The following is a 27,841-nucleotide window of genomic DNA, read 5'->3' as shown; positions in this document are numbered from 1 at the left end:
CCTTTATTTAACTGACAAAAGTACAAAGAAAAGATTTTCAATAGTTTTACTGACCAACTTAATTGTATTTTGTAAATATACACAAATTTAGAATTTGATGGCTGCAACACACTCAACAAAAGTTGGGACAGAGTTAAAATAAGATTGAAAAGTGCACAGAATATTCAAGTCACACCGGTTTGGAGGACTCCACATTAAGCAGGCTAATTGGTAGCAGGTGAGGTATCATGACTGGGTATAAAAGTGGCGTCCATCAAAGGCTCAGTCTTTGCAAACAAGGATGGGGGCTCACCCCTTTGTGCCAAAATCCGTGAGAGAATTGTTAGTCAGTTCAAAAGGAACACTTCTCAACGCAAGATTGCAGAGAATTTAGGTCTTTCAACATCTACAGTGCATAATATTGTGAAAAGATTCAGAGAATTCAGAGACATCTCAGTGCGTAAAGGGCAATGTCGGAAACCACTGTTGAATGCATGTGATCTTCGAGCCCTCAGGAGGCACTGCCTAAGAAACCGTCATGCTACTGTGACAATTATAGCCACCTGGGCTCCGGAGTACTTCGGAAAACCATTGTCACTCAACACAGTCCGTTGCTGCATCCAGAAATGCAACTTGAAACTGTATTACGCAAGGAGGAAGCCATACGTCAACTCTATGCAGAAACGCCGGCGAGTTCTCTGGGCCCGAGCTCATCTCAGATGGACCAAAAGACTGTGGAACCGTGTGCTGTGGTCAGATGAGTGCACATTTCAGCTAGTTTTCGGAAAAAACGGGCGACGAGTTCTCCGTGCCAAAGATGAAAACGACCATCCAGATTGTTATCAGTGAAAGGTGCAAAAGCCAGCATCTGTGATGGTATGGGGGTGCATCAGTGCCCACAGCATGAGTGAGTCTCTTCCTGGGACGTCCATGCTTATTTCAGCAGGACAATGCCAGACCACATTCTGCATGGGCTACAACAGTGTGGCTTTGTAGACAGAGAGTGCATGTGCTTGAATGGCCTACTGCCAGTCCAGATCTATCTCCTATTGAATATGTATGGCACATCATGAAGAGGAGAATCAGACAACAGAGACCACAGACTGTTGAGCAGCTGAAGTCTTATATCAAGCAAGAATGGACAAAATTTCCAATTGCAAATCTACTACAATTAGTATCCTCAGTTCCAAAATGATTAAAAAGTGTTATTAAAAGGAAAGGTGATATAACACAATGGTAAACATGCCTCTGTCCCAACTTTTGTTGAGTGTGTTGCAGCTATCGAATTCTAAATTTGTGTATGTTTACAAAATACAATTAAGTTGGTCAGTAAAACTATTGAAAATCTTTTCTTTGTACTTTTGTCAGTTAAGTAAAGGTTGATGTGAATTAACATATCACAGATTTTTGTTTTTATTGCATTTTGGAAAATATCCCAATTTTTCTGGAAATGGGGTTTGTAGTAAAATGGATTCAGCAGTGGCTGGATGGGAGATGCCAGAGAGTAGTGGTGGATAACTGTTTGTCAGGTTGGAGGCCGGTGACTAGTGGTGTGCCTCAGGGATCTGTACTGGGTCCAATGTTGTTTGTCATATAAGTATGCAGGTGATACTAAGATAGGTGGTGTTGTGGATAATGAAGTAGGTTTTCAAAGTTTGCAGAGAGATTTGGGCCAGTTAGAAGAGTGGGCTGAAAGATGGCAGATGGAGTTTAATGCTGAAGTGTGAGGTGCTACGTTTTGGTAGGACTAATCAGAATAGGACATACATGGTAAATGGTAGGGCATTGAGGAATACAGTATAACAAAGGGATCTAGGAATAATGGTGCATAGTTCCCTGAAGGTGGAATCTCATGTGGATAGTGTGGTGAAGAAAGCTTTTGGTATGCTGGCCTTTATAAATCAGAGCATTGAGTATAGGAGTTGGGATGTAATGTTAAAATTGTACAAAGCATTGGTGAGGCCAAATTTGGAGTATTGCGTACAGTTCTGGGCACCGAATTATAGGAAAGATGTCAACAAAATAGAGAGAGTACAGAGGAGATTTACTAGAATATTACCTGGGTTTCAGCACCTAAGTTACAGAGAAAGGTTGAATAAGTTAGGTCTTTATTGTTTGGAGCGTCAAAGGTTGAGGGGGAACTTGATAGAGGTAATTAAAATTATGAGGGGGATAGATAGAGTTGACGTAGGTAGGCTTTTTCTATTGAGAGTAGGGAGGTATATGGACAGGAAAGGAATGGAAGGTTATGGGCTGAGTGCAGGTAGATGGGACTAGGTGAGAGTAAGCGTTCGGCACGGACTAGAAGGGCTGAGATGGCCTGTTTCCATGCTGTAATTGTTATATGATTATATGGGTTTAGGGTTTGTACGCTGTGGGCATATTATGTTGGTGCTGGAAGTGTGGTGGTGCTGGAAGTGTGGTGGCACTGGCGGACTGCCCTGGCACATATTCAGACTGCTTTGACCATTGACACAAATGGAACATTGCACCGTGTGTCTCAAAGTTTCAATTAACATATTACAAATAAAACTAATCTACATGAACTAGACAGAGTTATAGCAATGTGAAAAAGTTCATAGCTACAATAACTAAGACTAGATATTAAGAACTCTACATTTATTTAATTAGGTGAATTTAATTTCCCCAATAGCCATATTTGAATCTGAGCTCACACATGGCTGCTATGCTCCCTCATCTCTAACATGCTCTTCACTCTGTGTAAAGGCTTTAGGACATCTGAAAGGCACAGTATAAAATATTTGTCTCTTACTCTTGTTTATTTGATTTTCTCCCTCTTTATTGCTCTCTCTCTCTCTCCCTGTGCTAGTGGTCCACTGCCTTTTTTTAATGTTCCTATTTCCTTCAAGTGTTTTAATATGTCTAAAGCTGCCATATGATTTTTATTTATGTTGTCCTTTCCAGCGTTCAGTTTAGATCTTGCAAAACATTTCACAAGTGTCCCAGCTCTTGAAGCTGGATGCTGAGTTCTCAACTTCAGGCTGAAAACAGTGACAAATGATTACTCATTGGTGAAATTTGATTGGCCTCCTACCTGCACATCTTTCCAAGTAGTGATCAGACTGTTTTCCAAATCTATCTGTGTCACATGGTCATCATCAATCTATGGCAGACAAAAGCAATTGGTCACATTGGGGTCTCGGCAAGATGTTCTCAAATACCCCACTCACAAGACAAGCAGCTTTTTTAACACTGCAGGGGTTCCCAACCTCCTTTATGCCAAGGATCCCTACCATTAACCGAAGGGTCTGTGGATTTCAGGTTGGGAACCCCTCTAACACATTAAGCAGACGAAAAGGCTAAAAGAAACCAATGCCACAAGGGTACAACAAGGATCTATTGGTGTGGGAAGTTGAGTAACAAGTGGAGATTGATTTTGCAAGGGAGGTTCGTCAGAGGCAAATCTGTGGTGTAGACATTCTATTTACTTTATTTTCTTCTATTCTACCATCAACCTTCACAAGTCTTTGAGGTGTTTTGTATTGTCAAGAATGGTTGGTAGCATCTTACAAGTTGTAAAACCATATGAAACATTGCTAACTTCACAAACTGCCTTGGAGAGTAGAGCTGAGGCTTGGTTCTAAACCGGGACCATTTTGTATTGAATGGGAACAGTAGGAAGACTGGAAAATGAGGCTGTAGATTCATGCCTCTCTATACCATCTTCCCTCCCTAGCCTTTGGGTTATAAAAAATGCAACAGCTGAACAGTTGGTCAGTTATCTGTCCTATTGGTTTTAGACTGATGGATTTAGATAGGGTAAAGAATGGGAATATGCTGTCATTATAGTATACATTGGAAGCCAGGAGATACCATCTTGAAATCATGACCAAAACATACAAGGAGGGAATGTAAGTAAAAGCTTCTTTTTCCTGACTACAGGTGTTGGCTCAAAATGTTGACTGCAGATAGATGCAAATTGACCTACTAAGTTCCTAGAGCATTTTGTGTGTGTTGCGCTGGATTTCCAGCATCTGCTGAATCTCCTCAGAAGTCAGTTGTGATATGGAATTTCTTTTAAAGTAATCACCTACCTACAGCAAAGATGTAAATAAGGTTGAAAGAGTACAGAGAAAATGTAAAAGGATGTTGCTGGGTCTGAGTTAGAAGGAAAGATAGAATAGGTTAGGAATTTGTTCCTTAGAATGTAGAACATAGAGATATATAAAATTATGAGAGGTATAGATAGAGTAAATGCAAGCAGACTTTTTCCACTGAGATTGGATGGGACTACAACTACATGGACTGAGGGTGAAAAGTGAAATGTTTAAGGGAAACATGAAGGGGCACTTCGTCACTCAGATGGTTGTGAGAGTGTGGATGAGCTGCCAGCACAAATGGTGCATGTGAGCTTGATTTCAGCATTTAAGAGAAATTTGGGTAAGTACATGGATAGTAGGCAGATGGAGGGCTGTGGTCCCAGTGCAGATTGATGGGAGTAGGTAGCTTAAATGGTTCAGCACAGACTAGAGAGGCTGAAGGGCGTGTTTCTTTGCTGTACTTTTTTATGACTGTGAACATGTGCGGCCTCCGTCGGTCATAGTCGACCATGGGTACTGCGACTCTGGTAGTCACTGGTTTGTTGACCAGTATCGACTGTGGCTATTGAGGCCGATTCTGGAATGGTAGGCTCTGCCACAGTTGCTGCATGTGTAGGGCATTGTGGAATTGTTGTCCGCTGTCCGCTGTGCTCTCCATTTAGATCTTCGCTCCTCAAACTGACTCAGGATCACTCTTTTGCCTTGCTCTAGGTGTTGCTGAAGAGTACCTCGCTACTTGTTGCGGTCATCTGCTGTATCCTCCCAGCACTGTGTTGATTTTTAAGTCTTTCATGTTGCGCTTGCAGAGGTCCTTGAAGTTAAGCTGGGGTCTGCCAACGTCCTCTTGCCTGTTGCTAGTTCTCCATAGAGGATATCCTTTGGCAGTCTACCATCCTTCATACGACGGACGTGGCCCAGCCAGCAGTCTGCGTTGTCTTGAAAGCGTGAACGTTGTGGGAATCCAGCACAGGAGAGGACATCAGAGTTAAGGACTTTGTCTCTCCAGGTGATGACGAGGATGCGGCGAAGGCTGCGCAGGTGAAAACTATTGAGTTTCCTCTCCTGCTTGGAGTAGGTGGTCCAAGTTTCGCTACCGTACAGGAGGGTGCTGATAACGGATGCTTTATACACAGCAGTCTTGGTCTTTGTAGCAAGTTTTGGATTCTCCCAGACCCACGAGGAGAGTCGAGCAAGGATCGATGCTGCTTTGCCAATAGGCCTATTGATTTCAGCATCAAGGGAGACAGTGTTGCTAATGGTCGATCCCAAGTATGTGAACTCGTGGACCACTTTTAGGTTGTATGACTGTATTATTGGATAGGCACTTGAAAGAAAATAGTTGACAAGAGTCATTGGTATTGCTCCAACAGGTCTCGGCACAGATCAATGAACTAGTAAGTGTACTTTGAACCATAATAATTCCATGATGCTGTGTGAAGTGACTAATTGGAGGAGAAAGTAATCTTTCTGGGGAAAATGGTTTTATCTTTGTTAGAAAAGAAAAACATCAGTGAAAAGGGATAGAAAGTTTTATCAAAGATTTGTAGCCCCTAACAATAAACAAAAGGTCAAGCAGCATTATGGAGAAGAATAAAGAGCTGAAATTTCAGGCCGAGACTCTTCATCAATGCACAAGAAGGAAAATCTATAAATCATAAATTTCTTTTGTCAAACTATCCACTAGATGGTGCACCAGTCTTTGGTATTCTGGCAACATGGGCAACAAGTTTTCAATCATTTTAGAAGGATATGGTCCCGGATTGGGCAAAGTGGCATGTTTGTCAGCAGGGACCAGCTGGACGGAGGAGCCTATGGCCATTCTGTGTGACACTACAACTTCATCCAACTGGAAATTTATCACCCAACTCTTAGGTCAGTCAAACAGGCTGTTTGTAACAGGACACAACCCACCAGACAGCATCCACTCAAAGTTCTCTTGTCACTGAGTCTTACTTAGTCCAGACCCTTTTAAACAGAAGAATTACTTTTGCACTGCTTTATCATCATCTTTTGCAAAAGAAGAGAGAAATGAAGATGAAACCAGAGCTGACTGCGGGTTAAAGAAGGAACACTAATACAGTCAACGTTGCCTCTTGTGACTAGAAGAGTGTCTCTCTGATCATTTTCAAAACAAAACATCAACTCAGAGTTTGCTGGATAAAGAAAATACTTTGCCTTTGGTTTGTGGTTTCTTGCCTTAATGGTCATCTAGGGCTGCCCTTTGCCATCCCTGGATCAAAACCCAGCAAGCTAACTTGGAAAAGCAGAGTAACACACACAAAATGCTGCAGGAACTCAGTAGGTGAAGCAGCAGCTATGGAGAGGAATAAAGAGCCAACATTTTGTGCTGAGGCCCTTTGCTTCTTGTTTCTTGGAAGAGCAGTGATGGAGTTTTGAAGGAATGGGGAACAGTCTGAACGAAACAATGGGATGGATGGTCCTTTCTTCAAGTGCTGTTTTCTTGGTATTGGTATTGATTTAATATTGTCACACATATGAAGATAACAGTGAAAAGCTTGACTTGTATACTGTCTCTACAGATCAAATCATTATACAGTGCATTGAAGTAGAATAAGGTAAAACAATAGCAATGAGCAATAAAGTGTAAAAGCTTGTGAAAAGTGTAGCACAAGTAAATGCTATATCTTCACAGAAAGATTCAACAGAATAGGGCTATAATTTGAAATTATTACTTTGAATTGTTTTAAAATAACAGGCACTAGGAATCAACCCACCAGATAATACATCAGTTCCTCTTGTACCATGAATTCCATTTGAAAACTTTCTAACTTGGAACTAACAAGGAAGAAATTATCCCTAACTTTTCACCAATGACCGTAGCATTTCTAACACCCAAAATATAGCCAGCCAATGCCAATACGAATATCAGACAATCCCATTGACATCCATTAGGGCTTCCGAGCAGTCCTGTATTGAATGCTGATGCAAATATTCAAAGTTCAAAGATTAAAGTACATCTCCCATATCATAGTATATACACTTTATACAACCTTGAGATTTGAGAAACCCAATAGAACCCATTAAAAATAGACCATCAAACACCCAATGTGCTGAAAAAAAATGTGTAAGCAATAAAAGTAAGCAAATAGCATTCAGAACTGAAGTTCACAAAAGTGCGTCTAAACTTTGATCGTTGTAAGCTTCAGTCACGGTTCAGTGCAGAGATGAATAAACCTGGCGGACCAGTAAGCTGAAATTCAGTGCAGAGTCGAGTAAAAATTGTGGAGCAGTGATTGAACCTGCCCATCCCTCTCGCCTCCGGCCTAGACACACTGACATTTTTCAATCTGGCCCACGCTTAAATTGTTCAAACCTCAGGTGATTCCTTGCTCTCAGGCCCAGGCTCTGACAATTCGAAACATACAGTAGAATGATGCATTTTACTGTATATTTCAATGCTTCAAAGTACATGAGACACATAAAGCTAATCTTTATGCTTTCAGGAATTTCAGCCTCACATCTGACCGTGGGTTGTGACTGGAGTTTCCCAGTGACCGAGTGCGATTCCCTTAGATGTTCCTGTATTCTTCTTCATCCCAAAGGTGAGTGAGTTTGTGGATTCACTGGATGCTGTAAAATGCTACTAGTGTATAGGTAAGTGGTAAAATTGGGGGATTGATAGGAATATGGGAAAAATGAAAAAGGGATTAGTGTAAGTTTAGTGTAGTTGGTTCCTTTATGATCAGTACCTATCCGATGGACCTAACAACCCGTTTCCATGCTCTGTCACTATAGAGAATCCTGTATTGTATTCAATATTTTAGTAATATTTGAGTAATACTGTAAATATATTTTTTGATTAAGCATCCTTTGTTTGTTTACATATTTCGTTATGGGTTATATGTAAGAAGTATGGGAATGGCATACATAATTACGCCATTGCATCGTACGTGAGCGCCTCACTATAGAAAAGAAACTAAACACATGCCTCTCAGCTCCTGTGCTTTCTTTCAATTAGTTTATGAGTTACAAAACATAACGTACTCCTCTTAATCTTTTTCTACCTCCATATTAAATCTTCTATCTTCTTGTGCCTTTGTTGTTATGCAGTGCCATATATATTGAAATGATAGCCCAGTTCCTGCAGAAATATATAAAGCTCCCCTTGCCCTTGAACTTGTGTAATTACATTTGTGGTTGCTTACATCAAACACCATCACATAATTGTCAATGAGGTCTTCGACCACCCTCACTTCCTGCTCTCCTTTCCCATCGGTCTGAAACAAGCTGGGGGCGAAAAGTAATGACAGGTTCTTGGTGCACATCTGGTTGAGGTCTGCACATTTCTGAACCCTGCTCAGATGGAGAGAGAGAGAGAGAAAGAAAGAAGTTAAGCTTGGTTACAATGACATGGACAAGCACATCTGACTTCACCCCCAGTTGCTAATTTCTGAGCCTAAAGAACTATTCTGCCCTTGAGTTTAATGGGAATGTGGCAGAGCTAAGGACAAGGCCACTTCTTACACATGTCACAGGACCATCAAGATTTTGGAAACTCTCTTAAAATTGGAAAACTGATCAAAGACCACATTTACATAGTATTGCTTGAATTCCTCTCCAGATATATTCAGTCCCTTGCAAGGGGGACATAGAATCAGGAGAAGTAGAGTCAGTGTGGATAGAACTGAGGAACAGTAAGGGCAAAAAGACCCTAATAGGTGATATCTACAGGCCCCCAAACAGTAGCATGGATATTGGGTGCAAGTTGAATAGGGAGTTAACAATGGCATGTGGCAAAGGAAATGTCGCAGTAGTTATGGGGGGGTTTCAACATGCAGGTGAACTGGGAAAATCAGCTTGGTACTGGACCCCAGGATAGGGAGTTTGTAGAGTGCCTACGGGATGCATTTTTGGAGCAGCTTGTACGAGAGCTGACCAGGGATAAGGCTATTCTGGATTTAGTGTTGTGCAATGAACAGGATTTGATAAGTGATCTTGAAGTAAAGGAGCCATTAGGAGGCAGTGACCATAATATGATAAGTTTTTATCTGCAAGTTGGGAGGGATAGGGGCAGATCAGAAGTGTCAGTATTGCAGTTGAACAAAGGAGACTATGGAGCCATGAGGGAGGAGCTGGCCAAAGTTGACTGGTCGGATATCCTAGCAGAAAAGACAGTGGAACAGCAATGGCAGGTATTCTTGGGAATAATGCACAAGGTGCAAAATCAGTTCATCCCCCGGAGAAGGAAGGATTCAAAGGGGGAAAAGTGGCCACAGTGGTTGACAAAGGAAGTCAGAGATAGCATAGCATTAAAAAAGTATAACAGAGCTAAGGTACGTGGGAAGACGGATGATTGGGAAATTTTTAATGAGCAACAGAACTTAACTAAAAAGGCAATACGGGGAGAAAAAATGAGGTATGAACGCAAGCTAGCTAGGAATATAAAGGAAGATAGTAAAAGTTTTTTTAGGTATGTGAAGAGAAGGAAGATAGTTAAGAACAATGTTGGGCCCTTGAAGAATGAATTGGGAGGAATTGTTATGGGAAACAGAGAAATGGCAGACGAATTTAATAAGTACTTTGGATCTGTCTTCACTAGGGAAGACACAAGCAATCTCCCAAATGTATGGATGGGATAAGGACATAGGGTAACAGAGGAACTGAAACAGATTGACATTGGGAAGGAAACGGTGATGAGTAGACTGATGGGACTGAAGGCTAACAAATCCCCAGGTCCAGATGGTCTGCATCCTAGGGTACTAAAGGAGGTGGCTCTGGAAATGGTGATCATTTTCCAATGTTCCTTAGATTCAGGATCAGTTCCTGAGGATTGGCGAATGGCTAATGTTATCCCACTTTTTAAGAAAGGAGGGAGGGAGAAAACAAAGAACTATCGCCCTGTTAGCCTAACATCAGTAGTGGGGAAGTGCTAGAGTCCATTATTAAAGATGAAATAGCGGCATATCTTGATAGCAGTGATAGGATTGGGCCGAGCCAGCATGGATTTACCAAGGGCAAATCATGCTTGACTAATCTATTGGAGTTTTTTGAGGGTGTAACCAGGAAGATAGACGCGGGAGATCCAGTGGATGTGGTGTACCTTGACTTTCAGAAGGCATTTGATAAGGTACCACGTAGGAGATTGGTGGGTAAAATCAGAGCTCATGGCATTGGGGGGAGGATATTGACATGGATAGAAAACTGGTTGGCAGATAGAAAGCAAAGGGTAGCAGTGAATGGGTGTTTCTCGGAATGGCAGGTGGTGACTAGTGGGGTGCCACAGGGCTCGGCATTGGGACCACAGCTGTTTACGATTTACATCAATGATTTAGAGGAAAGCATTGTGAATAACAACAGCAAGTTTGCTGATGATACTAAGCTGGGTGGCAGTGTGACATGTGATGAGGATGTTAGGAGAATTCAAGGTGACTTGGATAGGCTGGGTGAGTGGGCAGAAACTTGGCAGATGGTGTTTAATGTGAATAAGTGTGAGGTTATTCACTCTGGGAGCAAGAACAGGAAGGCAGATTATTATCTGAACGGTGTGGAGTTAGGTAAGGGTGAAATATAAAGAGATCTAGGAGTACTTGTTTATCAGTCTCTGAAGGTGAATGAGCAAGTGCAGCAGGCAGTGAAGAAGGCTAATGGAATGTTGGCCTTTATTACAAAGGGAATTGAGTACAAGAGCAAGGAAATCCTTTTGCATTTGTACAGGGCCCTGGTGAGACCACACCTGGAGTATTGTGTGCAGTTTTGGTCTCCAGGGTTAAGGAAGGACATCCTGGCTGTGGAGGAGGTGCAGCGTAGGTTCACTAGGTTAATTCCTGGGATGTCCGGACTGTCTTACGCAGACAGGTTAGAGAGACTGGGCTTGTACACGCTGGAATTAAGGAGATTGAGGGGGAATCTGATTGAGACATATAAGATTATTAAGGGATTGGACAAGATAGAGGCAGGAAATATGTTCCAGATGCTGGGAGAGTCCAGTACCAGAGGGCATGGTTTAAGAATAAGGGGTAGGTCATTTAGGACAGAGTTGAGGAGGAACTTCTTCTCCCGGAGAGTTGTGGAGGTGTGGAACGCGCTGCCTCAGAAGGCAGTGGAGGCCAATTCTCTGGATGCTTTCAAGAAGGAGCTAGATAGGTATCTTATGGATAGGGGAATCAAGGGTTATGGGGACAAGGCAGGAACCGGGTATTGATAGTAGATGATCAGCCATGATCTCAGAATGGCGGTGCAGGCTCGAAGGGCCGAATGGTCTACTTCTGCACCTATTGTCTATTGTCTATATCACAAGAACATAGAAACAAGAGAAGGCTCAACCCCTCAAGCCTGTTTAGTCATTCAATATGACTATCGTTAATGTGCCATAGCCCTCGCCTCCTCCTCTATCCCAGAACACTACTATCATAAATCAAAAATTTATCATTCTTGTTACTTTAGTTTTGTTTAGTTAGTTATGAGAGGGAGGAGAAGATGGCGGCACGATGTAGCTCGCAGCGGCCACTCCGGTGGTGATGTCTGTTATTTGTCAAGTAGGGTGCCGTGCACAATCCTGATTTGATGGAGACGGATGTTAGAGCACAGAGGAACGTCTGGTGAAACTTCTGAAATGCCTGCTTCGCTGCTGCTGCAACTGTGTGGTCCAGAATCTCTGGAGGGGAAGGCCCTGAGTCCTTGGCTTTGCTTGTTGCTTGGCGGCCGGGGCGGGGTCAAAGCGCTCGGCAGAGGATGGTGCTCGGAGAGGCTGTGTCAGGGGGCTGGTTGGAAGCTCGAAGTTTTCGAACGGACTCAGAGTCCGCTGCGGTTGGGTGCTTCCAATAGTGCTGCATCGGCAAGTTTGCGGCGCTTGGAGGTTCATGGCAGGGAGAGTTTCTCCCTTCTACTGTCTGCATGAGATGATGAGGCTATTGGGACTTTGAGACTTTTTTTTACCGTGCCCATGGTCTGCTCTTTATCAAATTACAGTATTGCTTTGCACTGTTATAACTATATGTTATAATTATGTGGTTTTGTCAGTTTTAGTCTTGGTTTGTCCTGTGTTTCTTGTGATATCATTCTGGAGGAACATTGTATCATTTTTTAATGCATGCATTTCTAAATGACAATAAATGAGGACTAAGTGTCCTCATAATCTAATCTAACCTAATATCATTAGCGTTCAACAAATCATATAGGTAAGAAATATGTAGAACCAGCATTTAAACTGCAGATATATCTACCACATTACTGAGGGAGTTTGGTTAGCATCATAGCTTAGACTGCAAGGAACAATAGAATGTAAATCATGCTTGAACATAGTCATAATCATAATCATACTTTATTGATCCCGGGGGAAATTGGTTTTCAATAAAGTATGACTATGACTATGACTATGACTATGACTATGACATGACATTTTGGAAGCCAGTCTATGAAGTTCATGCAGTGTATGGTATCAGCAATTTTGGGGATAATATCTAGCTGAAGGCACTTTTCAACAAAAGCAATTTAGCTTTTAGTCTGCTGAATTGACAACTGATGAGATCGAAGTGACCAACCTGTACAAGTGACCAATCAATGCAGCAAGAGTCATCCTGTTTACTCTTGGGAGCAAGTGAATGATTTCTTTGTATTGTTGCAGTCTTTGGGCTTTATGAGAAATATCTGAAAGAAAGAGAAAACAAGTCGGTCACAACACTTATTTTCCTTGAAATTTCACTGTAAAACTACGTGTGTGTGTGTGTGTGTGTGTGTGTGTGTGTGTGTGTGTGTGTGTGTGTGTCTGGTATTTAGTGATAACTCTTTTGTCAGTGTCCACTGGAGACAATTCTTAATATCTCAAATATGTTTTTTTTATTTATAAGGAAACATTTTATTAATGTAAAATGCAAAAAATATACATAATAGAGACAAGATAAGGAAAGAACAGTATACAAAAACAAGATTATTTGGTACATTCATTCAAACTCGCGCAGTCTCCACAACTTAGTACATACTAAACTTCTTTCACCATATTAATCTGCCGAAGTAAAAAGGACTTATTCCCTCAAAGCAAAGCAATTAGTTTGATTGGCATCTGAATGAGCCAATCCCAAATTCAACAGCTGAGAGGGAATCTGAAATTAAGAGCCTTCGGCAAGGGTGCTTCAAAGAGTCAGGTAGAAAGAATCTCTGTTTACACAATAGTTACAGCAGCTTGAGCAGGCTAGCAAGAAATTGACTTTATGCACATCCTTTTGTGTGATAAGATGAGAACTGGGAAATACCTATTTTCTACTTTACAGCAAATAGCATTCTCAGCTGTGCTGGCATATAAATTAAACCATTGCTGGCTGCCAATTGGGCAGTTCTAACTAGAATATTCCTGTCACCACCCCTGAAACCCAGGGAAAGTACACAATGCAAAGATTGAATGATATAGTTATGTTTATAAAATTCTACGGGATAGCCATCAAGTCCTGGAGACTTACCAGATTGCATTGAAAAAATAGCTTTATGAATTTCGGCTTCAGTAATTTGAGCATTGAGAATCTTTTGATCCTCAGCCGAGATTTTAGAAAAAACAATCTTTTGTAAAAACAGTTTTATTTAACTTTGTTATTGAGGGCTCCTTTACCTATGCAATTAGGTAAAGTTGTTAATTTAAACATATATCCTGTGATTAAGTATTCTTTACAAATTTGGCTCCAGTTCCGCAATTCTTTTGATCTTACAAATTTTAAACTTTGTAGTTTAATTTACAGAAATTACTTTTTGAAGCCTTCTTTGAGTGATCCAATTTTTCTACTTTGGAAAAATAAAGGTATTAATTCTTTTTTGGATTTATTTAAAGAAGATAGATTGATGTCCTTTGAACAATTAACTGATAAATAGAAACCATAGAAACCATAGAAACTACAGCACAGAAACAGGCCTTTTGGCCCTTCTTGGCTGTGCCGAACCATTTTCTGCCTTGTCCCACTGACCTGCACACGGACCATATCCCTCCATACACCTCCCATCCATGTATCTGTCCAATTTATTCTTAAATGTTAAAAAAGAACCCTCATTTACCACCTCGTCTGGCAGCTCATTCCATACTCCCACCACTCTCTGTGTGAAGAAGCCCCCCCTAATGTTCCCTTTAAACTTTTCCCCCCTCACCCTTAACCCATGTCCTCTGGTTTTCTTCTCCCCTTGCCTCAGTGGAAAAAGCCTGCTTGCATTCACTCTATCTATACCCATCATAATTTTATATACCTCTATCAAATCTCCCCTCATTCTTCTACGCTCCAGGGAATAAAGTCCTAACCTATTCAACCTTTCTCTGTAACTGAGTTTCTCAAGTCCCGGCAACATCCTTGTAAACCTTCCCTGCACCCTTTCAACCTTATTTATATCCTTCCTGTAATTTGGTGACCAAAACTGAACACAATACTCCACATTTGGCCTCACCAATGCCTTATACAACCTCATCATAACATTCCAGCTCTTATACTCAATACTACGATTAATAAAGGTCAATGTACCAAAAGCTCTCTTTACGACCCTATCTACCTGTGACGACACTTTTAGGGAATTTTGTATCTGTATTCCCAGATCCCTCTGTTCCACTGCACTCCTCAGTGCCTTACCATTAACCCTGTATGTTCTACATTGGTTTGTCCTTCCAACGTGCAATACCTCACACTTGTCAGTATTAAACTCCATCTGCCATTTTTCAGCCCATTTTTCCAGCTGGTCCAAGTCCCTCTGCAGGCTCTGAAAACGTTCCTCACTATTTTCTTTCATATTCACACTTTTTGCAATACCTTCAAGTTAGACATTTTTTACAAAAAATATTTAAGTAATTTCCCTTACATATTGGAGGCTGACCTGTTAGGTACTATTATGAGTAAGAATCCTTTGATTAAGGGTTCTATTGGAAGAATTTATAATATATTATTACAATGGGATAAGCGTTCTTTGTCTAAGATTAAACAGGATTGGGAAAAGGAACTTAATTTGACTTTTATGACGGAGGATTGGATGCGGATATTGAAGTTGGTTAACTCTTCTTCAATTTGTGCTAGCCATTCATTGATTCAATTTAAAATTGTACATCGTTATCATTTGACAAAGGAGAGACTTTCTAAAATCTTTCCTAATGTTGATAGTCATTGTGATAGATGTAAAACTGAGATAGCTACACTGACACATATGTTTTGGTCTTGTTCTATATTGGAACAGTTCTGGAAGTCGGTTTTCTCAACAATTTCTAAAGCACTTAAAATTAATTTACAACCTAATAAATTAACTGTGCTTTTTGGAATAATTCCTCAAAATATTCACGGTATTTCTGTGTCTGACCAACATGTTATTGCATTTGTTACACTGATAGCTAGGAGGGCCATTTTGTTGAAGTGGAAGGATACATCAGCTCCCACTTTGTCACAATGGTTCTCTCAAGTGATGCTATGTCTTAGTTTGAAGAAAATTAGAAGTCGAACCTTTGAACCTTTATTTGATTTTGAGAAAAGATGGGGCTCATTTGTTCATTATTATCATTTGAGTTAATTGATATAATTTTTCCACTATCTAATTGTAAATTCTTTTAGTATATTTTCTTTTCTTGCTGGCGGTTTGATGTTTATTTTTAGAAGCTTTTTGTATGACGCATGGCTCCGGGGTTGTACACCTAATGAGTTCTCTTTTTTTTTCTCCCTTTCCTGCTTAGTAGGTTTTTTTTGTTATCACAAAATTTTGTTTTCAATCTTTAAGATGATGGGTTTTTTTTGAGGCATTGTAAGTGTTGTTACTTCGATGTACTCATGTTGTTTTTTCCTACATATATATATATACAATAAAAAGATTTGAAAAGAAAGAAAGATATAGCTATGTTTCTGATCATAATGTCAGATCAATTCAGATGAAACATGACTTTGCATCAAGATAACATTAGCATAAACCAGAAATTTTCAACAGTATGGAAGATATTGGCCAACTATTTTGGCCTTGAACCCATCAGTGACTCTGCACAGCTTTCCAGGCAAGCGAACTACAAATTGTGTCACAATATCTGGGGAAAAAAAACCTCATCTCCCTTTTAAATGGACAATTCTTTACTCTGAAACATTGCCTCTTAGTTCCTGATTACAACACGATACCTTATTCATATAGATCTTCTCAAGCCCATGCAGAGTTTTATATTTCAAGAAGATTACTTCCTTAAGACGATAGGAACTGGTCCAAGGGAGGTGGTAAGGTGATGGTTAGTGATGGGGAATTGCCAATTAAAGATGTTACAGGGAAAGTGAGGAGAAGTGGTAAAAGAATCCCTTTATACTCAGAGTTGTTAGAACATGGTGTACTTAGCAATCAGCCACTGATTTATCCATGCTAGCATCTTTCCTGTAATACCATGGGCTCATAGCTTGTTAAGCAGCCTCCTGTGTGGCACCTTGTCAAAGGCCTTCTGAAAATCCACACACACAACAACAACCCATTCTACTTTGTCTATCCTGCTTGTTAGTTCTTCAAAGAATTCTGACTATGGCCTATTTTATCATGAGCCTCCAAGTATCCTGAGACCACATCTTTAATAACCAACTCCAATATCTTCCCAACCACTAAGGTCAGACTAACTGGCCAATAGTTTCCTTTCTTCTGCCTCTCTCCTTTCTTTTTAATTTTCCAGTCTTCCAGAACCATTTCAGAATCTAGTAATTCTTGAAAGATCATAACTAATGCATCCACTATCTCTTCAGCCATCTCATTGAAACCTATCAAATATTGAAAGGCCTAGATAGGGTGGATGTAGAGAGGATGTTTCCTATAGTGGGCAAATCTAAGACCAGAGGGCACAGCATCAGAATAGAGGGATGTCCATTTAGAACAGAGGTGAGAAGGAATATATTTTAGCCAAAGGATGGTGAATCTGTGAAATTCATTGCCACAGATGGCTATGGAGGCCAAGTCATTGGGTATACTTAAAGTAGAGGTTCATAGGTTCTTGATTAGTAGGGGCATCAAAGGTAATGGGAGAAGGCAGGAGGACAGGTTTGAGAGGGATAATAAATCAGCTATGATATGCCTAATTCTACTCCTATACCTTATGGCAATTAGACAGCTCACACAGCAAAGTGCAGTGGTAATAATACAACTGACTGGCAACTTATATCAAAGAGGCTAATCCAATAGTAAGATGGGAATCCATCCATAAGTAAACAATTTAAATGCTGTTCTCCCATAACATTGTCATGTGGCACATTACCTGCAGCTTCTTTCCACTGTGGATGGAGCTCTGTCATAAAGATTGGGTCATCTACCTCCCGAAAAAACCTCTTCAGGACATCGGTGACATCCTCAATAAAGTGCTCGCCTGTTCGTAGCTTCACATTCCTGGCGTCCTTTCGAAACTCATCCATTAGCAGCTTGATGCGTGACTTGGCCCCATTCTTCCTGTAAATCCCCTCGTGGCACAGCCCTATGAGGGATGACAGGTTTACACAATGCTGTTCATATGAGGACAACAGTCCACAGTCTATAATTTGTGGAAACTATTCTCAGCCGCCACTGAGCCAGCAAAATAAAAAAAGAAACAAAAACCTTTGAGTTATCAGCACCATTTCATTCTGAACTAGAACTATCCATGTTTCATTCTTTCTAAAATATTGGAGAATTAACCTAGGTCAGCAGAAAAGTCACTGGCTGCAGTCTACCATGTCTGCAGGACTCATTTGTGTCCAGGACAAAGAAGCGGGGCAGGAAAAATCATTGTGGACACTACCCATCCTGCAAACTGCCTTTTCCAAAAGCTCTGTTCTGGAAAGTTCAATAGGGCTATTAAAACAAAAGATAAACTTCACACCATATTTATAGTTTCTTTCCCCAGGCACTTAAACTGATAATCATTCTAGTTAGTCACCCCAACCCCTCTTGACCTATGACCTCAGTTACTGCAACCATTGTTACTTCAAGTTGCACCAACACGCCAGAATAAATTCCTTGCACACCTAAATGTGCATGGCAAATAAAGTTGATCCTTGACCCTTGAACTCACTGCAATCCTACCATTGTGCCACAATACCCTTTGTATACTAAATGTTTGCTTTTAAACATAGAACATAGAATAGTACGGCACAGTACCAGCCCTTCGGCCCACAATGTTGTGCCGACCCTCAAACCCTGCCTCCCATATAACCCCCCACCTTAAATTCCTCCATATACCTGTCTAGTAGTCTCTTAAACTTCACTAGTGTATCTGCCTCCACCAATGACTCAGGCAGTGCATTCCACGCACCAACCTCTCTCTGAGTAAAAAACCTTCCTCTAATATCCCCCTTGAACTTCCCACCCCTTACCTTAAAGCCATGTCCTCTTGTACTGAGCAGTGGTGCCCTGGGGAAGAGGCGCTGGCTGTCCACTCTATCCATTCTTCTTATTAACTTGTACACCTCTATCATGTCTCCTCTCATCCTCCTTCTCTCCAAAGAGTAAAGCCCTAGCTCCCTTAATCTCTGATCATAATGCATACTCTCTAAACCAGGCAGCATCCTGGTAAATCTCCTCTGTACCCTTTCCAATGCTTCCACATCCTTCCTATAGTGAGGCAACCAGAACTGGACATGGTACTCCAAGTGTGGCCTAACCATTCTTTTATAGAGCTGCACCATTACATCGTGACTCTTAAACTCTATCCCTCGACTTATGAAAGCTAACACCCCATAAGCTTTCTTAACTACCCTATCCACCTGTGAGGCAACTTTCAGGGATCTGTGGACATGTACCCCCAGATCCCGCTGCTCCTCCACACTACCAAGTATCCTGCCATTTACTTTGTACTCTGCCTTGGAGTTTGTCCTTCCAAAGTGTACCACCTCACACTTCTCCGGGTTGAACTCCATCTGCTACTTCTCAGCCCACTTCTGCATCCTATCAATGTCCCTCTGCAATCTTTGACAATCCTCTACACTATCTACAACACCACCAACCTTTGTGTCGTCTGCAAACTTGCCAACCCACTCTTCTACCCCCACATCCACCTTTGCTTCACACCTACCCTTCCCTTCTTTTTTCTATATACAGTACTGGCTATCTTCCCTCTAGCAGATGAAGGTTCACGATTCAAACCTTGACTCTCCATTTCCCTTCCACAGGTGCTACCTGGCTGAACTCCTCCAGCAACAGAATCTCCTCTGTTGCTCCGGGTTGCAGCACCTGAAACACTTCATACACGGTTGCTGGAGCTCTGTGTATCTCTGATCCTTAGGGATCTTTCAGAAGTCAGAAATGATGGAACAGTCTTAATTCTAAGGATTCAGTTTATTTTAGAGTACAAACATACAAGTACTAAGCAAACTAAATAAAGAGCTGAGAAACAATGCTAAGAGATGAATGGATGCAAAGACAAAAGAATAAAAAAGAAGCCAAGATGATGCCTCTGAAAACTCTATTTTTTTATAATAAAATAAGGAAAATTCCTTTGATTAGTTAATAAGCTGCATAATTAAAACAATTACATCAGGTGGGTAATGTGCTAATACTTAGCCAATGAAAAATGAGAAAGGTGATAAACTGTTAGTTTAGCTGCTATACCACTTTCTGCCAGTGAGTGGGGATGAACCACCACATGTTGTGAAAAATACACAAGTTTGTTAAAAAGTAGAAATCTTACAAAAAGTATTATATAAAGTAACAGTGGTTTCCAACTCTGTTGTACCCACTTATTCTCAAATTATTCTTCAGAAAGGCTTCACTGAGTCTACCATGAGCAAACAAGATGATGTAAAGTTTTGACTATTTTATAAAATACACAAGCATCAACACTTGTGATAGCCATTTCTCATCTTTTCATTCTTTCATAAAATTCTCATCTCAGGCTCAGTATTCAGTTATAAATAGCACTAACCCACTGAGTAAAGCAAAGGTTCTCAATGTAAAATTAAGCCATTACCAAACAGTCACCATGTAGTTAGCAGAAAGAATCAATAAACAGACAACAGTTTAATGAATTCACCACCATTACATACAACTAATGTATATCTCAAACAGTTGGAAGTTATTTAACTTCATGATGACCTTTCACGGCATGAACTGGTGAGATGGTTGGACAAAAAGAAACAACCAATTAAAAACTACTTCATTTGGTTGTCAGTTATTTACCTGTAAGTAATGGAACCAAACCTTTCCCTTTACTTTCTGGCTCAAATTGATTTCTTCATTCCATGTACATACAGTGAAATGTATCATTTGCACTAACAACCAATACAAACTAATGATGTTCTGGGGGCAGCTCACAAATGTCACCATGCATTCTAGCCCACAATGCTCGGCAGAACAACACAGAACACAAAGAAACTGAACAATATCAGCAACAAAACAACAGCAGCACATACACAATCCTCCAGCCCCAGGACAGGCTGTCTTTGGCCTCCTGTGAATGTGTTGATTCACAGACGTTGGGTCTTGACTTCTTGAGTGAACTCACAGAGACTTGCAGACCCAGGCTTCTGCACACTTCCAGATTCCGATCAACTCTTCAGCTTTGCTGTTCAATATCCACCCCAGAACTCGCAGATAACGATGAATGAGAAGCCTGGATGAGGACCCCAAACACTAAGCCTCAAAGTCTAGACTTGCTGATGAAGGGATCCTGAACACTAGGCTTCAAACTCTAGTCTCGCCGATTCGCCTACCTAGGAGTTTATAGGCCCTCATGCCTCCTGCCCACATGGAACTCTGATCCCAGAACCTGTCTACAACTTACTGATCTAGGGGATGGGTAAAGAGGACTACCATCCCTCATTCTCGCTGGACCGCTGGCCAGGGATCTGACCACGGATGTCCCACTGTATGTGTCACTAGCCTTTGAACACAGAGTGGAGGACTAGATTCTGTACTGACCTCTTATTCCGTGCCATCCTTGTTCTGCTCTTTCAACCATACCTCTTGGTCCAAGACTCCCATCAAGTCTCTCTCCCTTCAACTACTCAATCCCCTTCATGTCTTGAAGATTAAATCCCTACTTAACTATTAAAAGAACTGCACAAACAAGTCTCAGCACCAATTTCCTTCTTGAATTTGAGCATAGGCTGTTTTATACTAGCAGTGCACATGTGCCCAGAGTTTAAGGATCATCTTTTTAGCAATATGCATTAGAAACAATGCCTCACATTATCGACTTCCTTATTGATTACCTTTTACATCCAGAATCAGAATCACTTCATTGCGAGCAGTGTAGCATACCAGAATTGATTGTTATTCAGTGCCAAGCACAAAACCAAAACAGACACCACAGCAACAATTTACAAGACAATAGTGCAAACAGCCACAAGCAATCAACAATTAGCAGAGCAGTCACATGTTCAAATGTCAATAATCAAACTCAAATAAATGTGAACATATGAACTGATTCAATAATTATCAACAGAACAAGGAGAGCAAGAGAGTCCATTTAGTGGATGTTGTGCAGCGACAGAGTATTACACCTGAGTGAGTTTTGTTCAGAAGCTGTATAGCTCCAGATGACCTTTAGTCCTGGTGGTGATGGACTTGTAATGTCTCCCTGATGGCAATTTGGTGAATAGGTGACTGCTTTGGGTGGATGAAGTCAGCAGAATTTGTTTTCAACTCTTTTCTTAGCTCTGGCGATGAGCAAGTCTTTTAATGTCATAAGCCAACAACTAATGATCTTTTCTACTGAGTGGACCACTCACTGCAACCTGGACTTGGAGGGGAGGAGGTGGTAGAAAACCAAGTGGTGATAGAGGAGGTCACAACATTCTCAGTGATAGCTGAGTAAAAATTCATCAGGATCAATGACATGGGTAAGAGAGTGATGCAGTTCTGCATAGAGAGTTCATGGAGTTAGTTGCTAAGTTAAAGGGCAGGAACTCCAGGGTTGTAAATCACAAGATTGCTACCTGTGCCATGTGCCAGTGAAGCCAGAACCAGGAAGATTATATAGTTTAATACATGGCTAAGGAGTTAGTGTAGAAAGGAGAGCAAAAGAGTTTTGGATCTTTGGGTTCTCTGCCAGGGAAAGTGGGACTTGTACAGAAGTGATGGTTTGCACCTGAACTGGAGGGGGCTAACATCCCAGAGAGAAGGTTTGGTAAGGCTGCACAGTGGGGCTTAAACTAGAGCTGCAGGGGGATGGGAACCAGAGTGCCAGAACAGTTAGTGGAGAGGTTGTGGAGGCAGATATTGTTAAGACCTCAGACAAAGTTAGGAATTGAAAAATTGAGCATGGTGCGACAAAATGAAAATGGGTGAATATAGGACTGAAGGTGCTGTATCTGAATGTGCCCAGTATATGGAATAAGGTAGATGGACGTGCAGCGCAGTTGCAGATTGGCAGGTATGATGATGTAGGTATCACCAAATCATGGCTGAAAGATTATTGTTGGGAAGTTAATGTCCAGGGATACACATTGTATTGAAAGGACAGGCAGAAAGGTAAAGGGCGCGGTGTTGCTCTTTTGGTAAAAGCGAAATCAAATCATTAGAAAGATGTAACATAAGGTTGGAAGATGTTGAAACATTGTGGATAGAGCTAAGAAACTGCAAGGTGAAAAGACCCATTGTATACAGACACCCCCCCCCCACCCCACAAACAGTAGGAAGGATGTGTCCTGCAAATTACAACAGGAGATAGAAAATACATGCCAAGAGGACAATATTACAATAGTCATGGGGAATTTCAATATGCAGGTAGATTGGGAAAATCAGGTTGGCTTTTTAGAGCAGCTTATTGTTGAATCCACTAAAGGAACAGGTATTCTGGATTGGGTGTTATAGAAACATAGAAAAACTACAGCACAATACAGGCCCTTCAGTCTACAATGTTGTGTCGAACGTGTACTTACTTTAGAAAGTACCTAGGGTTACACATAACCCTCTATTTTTCTAAGCTCCATGTACCTATCCAGGAGTCTTTTAAAAGACCTTATCATATCTGCCTCCAGCACTGTCACTGGCCATTTCAGCCCTGGGAAAAAGCCTCTGACTATCCACATGATCAATGCCTCTCATCATCTTATACAACTCTATCAGGTCACCTCTCATCTTCCGTTGCTCCAAGGAGAAAAGGCCAAGTTCACTCAACCTATTCTCATAAGGCATGCTCCCCAATCCAGGCAACATCCTTGTAAATCTCCTCTGCACCTTTTCTATGGTTTCCACATTCTCCCTGTAGTGAGGTGACCAGAACTGAGCACAGTAATCCAAGTGGGGTCTGACCAGGGACCTATATAACTGTAACATTACCTCTCAGCTCTTAAACTCAATCCCACAGTTGATGAAGGTAATGCACCATATGCCACCTTAACCACACAGTCAACCTGCGCAGCAGCTTTGAGTGTCCTATGGACTCTGACCTCAAGATATATCTGATCCTCTATGCTGCCAAGAGTCTTACCATTAACACTATATTCTGCCATCATATTTGACCTGCCAAGATGAACCACCTAACACATATCTGGGTTGAGCTCCACCTGTCACTTCTCAGCTCAGTTTTGCATCCTAACAATGTCCCGGTGTAACCTCTGACAGCCCTCCACACTATCCAAGACACCCCCAACCATTGTGTCATCAGCAAATTTACTAACCCATCCCGCCACTTCCTCATCCAGGTCACTTATAAAAATCATGAAGAGAAACGGTCCCAAAACAGATCATTGAGGCACACCATGGGTCACTGACCTCCATGCAGAGTATGACCTGTCTACAACCACTCTTTGCCTTCTGTGGGCAAGCCAATTCTGGATCCAAAAAGCAGGATCCCTTTGGATTCCAGCCTCCTTACTTTCTCAATAAGCCTTGCATGGGGTACCTTGTCAAGTGTCTTGCTGAAATCCATATACACTACATCTATTGCTCTACCTTCATCAACGTGTTTAGTCATATCCTCAAAAAATTCAATCAGGCTTGTAAAGCATGACCTGCCTTTGACAAAGCCATGTTGACTATTCCTAATCATATTATGCCTCTCCAAATGTTCATAAATCCTGCCTCTCAGGAATTTTTCCATCAACTTGCCAACCACTGAAATAAGACTCACTGGTCTATAATTTCCTGGGCTATCTCTACTCCCTTTCTTGAATAAGGGAACAACATCTGCTACCCTCCAATCCTCCGGAACCTCCCCCATCCCAAATGATGATGTGAAGATCATTGCCAGACGCTTAGCAATCTCCTCCCTTGCCTGGGGTACATCTTGTCCAGTCCCGGTGACTTATCCAACTTGATGCTTTCCAAAAACTCCAGCACATTCTTTTCCTTAATGTCTATATGCTCAAGCTTTTCAGTCCGCTGTAAGTCATCCCTACAATCATCAAAGTCCTTTTTTTGTAGTGAAAACTGAAGCAATGTATTCCTTAAGTACCTCAGCTCTCTCCTCCGGTTCCATAACCAGAGCTATCTCCTCAGGTGCATGGATCTCCTCCGTTTATGAAGTGAATTGGAATTGATTAGAGACTTTAAGGTAAAAGAACCCTTATGGGAAAGTGATCATAATATGATCTAATTCACCCTGAAATTTGAGAAGGAGAAGCTAAAGTCAGATGTATCAGTATTACAGTGGAGTAAAGGGAATTACAGAGACATAAGAGAGTAGGTGGCCAGAATTGATTGGAAAAGTACACTGGCAGGGATGCGGCAGAGCAGCAGTGGCTGGAATTTCTGGTAGCAATTCGGAAAGGACAGGATATATATATGTTAAAGAGGAAGAAGCATTCTAAAGGCAAGATGACAAATCCATGACTAACAAGAGAAGTCAAAACCAACATAAAAGCCAAAGAGACGGCACATAATAGAGCAAAAATTAGGGAGAAGCTAGAGGATTTGTAAGCTTTTAAAAACCAACAGAAGGCAACTAAAAAGTCATTAAAAAGTTAAAGATGGAATACAAAAGTAAGCTAGCCAATAATATTGAAGAGGATACCAAAAGTTTCTTTAGATACATAAAATGTAAGGAGAGGTAAGGTGAATATTGCAATGCAGGAAAACAATTCTGGAGAGATAATAATGGGGGACAACAAAATGGTGGATGATCTGAATAAGTATTTTGCATCAGCCTTCACTGTGGAAGACACTAGCAATATGATGGAAGTTCCAGGTGTCAGGGGCATGAAGTATGTGAAGTTAGCATAACTAGATAGAGGGTTCTTGGAAACTGAAATGTCTGAAAACCGTCACGTTACCTGAATCAGATGGTGTGCACCTGAGTTCTGAAGAGGTGGCTGAATAGATTATGGAAGCATTAGTAATGATTTTTCATGACTCACTAGATTCCGGAATGGTTCAGGAATTCTGGTAAACTGCAAATGTCACTCCACTCTTCAAGAAGGAAGACAGGCAGATGCCAGTTAGTCTGACCTCAGTGGTTGGGAAGATGTTGAAGTCGATTATTAAGGATGAGGTCTCAGAGTACTTGGAGGCACATGATAAAATAGGTTGTAGTCAGCATGGTGTCCTCAAGGGAAAATCTTACATTACAAATCTGTTGTAATTATTTGAAAAAAATAACAAGCATGGTTGACAAAGAAGAATCAGTTGATGTTGTGTACATGGATTTTCAGAAGACCTTTGACAAAGTGCCACACATGAGAACCATTAACAAGCTATGAGCCCATTGTATTATGGGGAAGGTTCTAGCATGGATAAAGCAGTGGCTGATTGGCAGGAGGCAGAGAGTGGGAATGAAGGGAGCTTTTCTTGGCTGGCTGCTGGTGACTACTGGTATTCCACGGGGGTCTGTGTGGGGCCGATTCTTTTCACGTTATATGGTCAATGAAATCTATCAAATAGTGAAAGGCCTTTATAGAGTGGATGTGGAGAGGAAGTTTCCTATGGTGGGAGAGTTTAAGACAAGAAGACAGAGCCTCAGAATAGAGGGGCGTCCTTTTGGAATGGAGATGAGGAGGAATTTCTTTAGCCAGAAATTGGTGAACCCATGGAATTTTTTTCCACATGTGCTGTGGAGGCCAAGTCTTTATGTATACTTAAGGCAGAGTTTGATAGATTCTTGATTAGTCAGGGCATAAAGAGATACAGGGAGAAGGCAGGGGCTGAGAGGAAAATTGAATCAACCATGATAAAATGGTGGAGCAGACTCGATGGGCCAATTGGCCCAATTTGGCTCCTAAATGTCATGGTCTTATGATATGCCCTGAGTTGTTTAGCTTCCTGAGATGGCGTAGGAAGAATAGTCACTGCTGGGCTTTCCTAGCGATGAGTGTAATGTTCTTGTTTCTCCTCAATGTATAGGTAATGGTAACCCCAAGAACTTGAATGACTCGACCACAGATGCAGCCTGACCATTAACTTCCAAGGTGATTTCTTCAGGATCCCAATTTGCTATACAGGTGCTGGCACCCTTTGAAGTGTAGACACCATCAGAGTACTGGAGAATCAGTTACTCACAACATGATCAAGCAACTTCAATGGACCAAATAACTACATCATTTATTTTAGAACTCTGTGTTCAATGATAAATATTGCACTTGCCTCTGGAAAATAAGGACAAGGGATAGATGAATCTACTAAATATAGTCTCTCAGATAGCACATACAGCACTAACTTGTGTAGCTGAATTGTGTGCTCACGTATCTGGAGGGAAATTGACTCGCTGATCCCCTGATCTCAATGGTGAAAACATTATCCACTGACCCATGATGGCTGCAGCCCCTTTAGAAGTTCACTGTGCTTGCTCCTCATTTCCATAAACGTCCCAAGTGCCACTGTGGAAATGCTAGACTGAAACAGAAATGAATTTTCCATCCATGGGTGGACATAGCCCATGTCCTTCACAGGAAATCCCTCCCCACCTTTGAGCAAATCTACATGGAGCACTACCACAAGAAATAAGCATCCATGATCAAGGACCCCCAACATCTAGGCCAAGGAAGTACTTAGGTTCTCAAGTTCCATACCACCTGGTTCAGAAACAGTTCAGAAACAGCTGTTACCCTTCAAACATCAAGCTCCTGAACTGCCATGGATAACTTCCCACGCCTCATATCTGAACTGACTCCACAACCCATGGACTCACATTCAAGAACTCTACAACTCATATTCACAGTATTATTTATTTACTTAATTATTTGTTTTGTTTACAAAGTTTGTCTTCTTTTGCACTTTGGTTGTTTGTCCATCTCTGTGTCTAGTTTTGCAGTGATTCTATTTTTGTTTTCTTGTTCTACTGTGAATGCCTGCAAGAAAATGAACCTCAACATAGTATATGGTGACATACATAAATACTTTATACATACATTGGTAATAAATTTATTTTGAACTTTGAATCCTGTGTTGGAACAGCTTTGGTTTCCATCCACTCTAAGATAACTGTGGTCATGAAACTACTTGTGACTACTTCATAATCTGGAATTGGTTCCACTGCCAGAGCACAGATGGTTCCAGCTATGCCGCAGTGCCCTTGTGCTGTGATGTTTACTCACCATATTGGGTAATGAAGGCAATACAGCTGTCAACGATAATAGGGATGTCCTTTCTGCTCAACTGCTGGTCACTCAGTGCATTCCCCCGACTGCCCGCTGCACTCTGAATATCACTGCACCACACTGAATAGTCCAGGCGTGTCACTCCATGCAGGTACAATGTTCTGTGGACAAATAGAAGGAGACGGGGTTACCCTACAGATAGAACATCTTTCTATATAACAGCTTGCCGTAGTTCTTTGTTGTGTCATTTCCTGTTATGACTCTAGGCCTGTATTCACTGCAGTTTAGAAGAATGGGGGGGGGGCCCTAACGTTACAAATATTGAAAGGCCCAGATAAAGTGGACGTGGGAAGGATGTTTCTAAAAGAGTGGGAGTGTAGGACCGGAGGACACAGCCTCGGAATACAAGGAAGTACCTTTAGAACAGAGATGAGGAGG

The 27,841-nt window shown here is 41.3% G+C and overlaps 1 protein-coding gene across 8 annotated transcripts in view; it reads right to left on the bottom strand.

The window, feature by feature from the left end:
* The window catches only part of arap3 (ArfGAP with RhoGAP domain, ankyrin repeat and PH domain 3), a 358,711-nt gene that overhangs the window by 69,990 nt on the left and 260,880 nt on the right, over positions 1–27,841 (bottom strand). For 7 of the 8 annotated variants that reach the window (XM_072264187.1, XM_072264192.1, XM_072264194.1 and 4 more), the window contains exons 17-21: positions 27,401–27,564; positions 17,215–17,427; positions 12,542–12,647; positions 8,207–8,354; positions 3,035–3,103 (exon numbers count right to left, since the gene is read on the bottom strand). In XM_072264187.1, coding sequence (XP_072120288.1) covers positions 3,035–3,103; positions 8,207–8,354; positions 12,542–12,647; positions 17,215–17,427; positions 27,401–27,564 — 700 coding nt within the window. The remainder of the gene's footprint in view (positions 1–3,034; positions 3,104–8,206; positions 8,355–12,541; positions 12,648–17,214; positions 17,428–27,400; positions 27,565–27,841) is intronic. The other variant, XM_072264193.1, reaches the window with a different exon arrangement.

The sequence above is a fragment of the Mobula birostris genome, chromosome 7, assembly GCF_030028105.1.
Source record: "Mobula birostris isolate sMobBir1 chromosome 7, sMobBir1.hap1, whole genome shotgun sequence".
Lineage (NCBI taxonomy): Eukaryota > Metazoa > Chordata > Chondrichthyes > Myliobatiformes > Myliobatidae > Mobula > Mobula birostris.
This window is presented reverse-complemented; position numbering and strand designations above follow the sequence as displayed.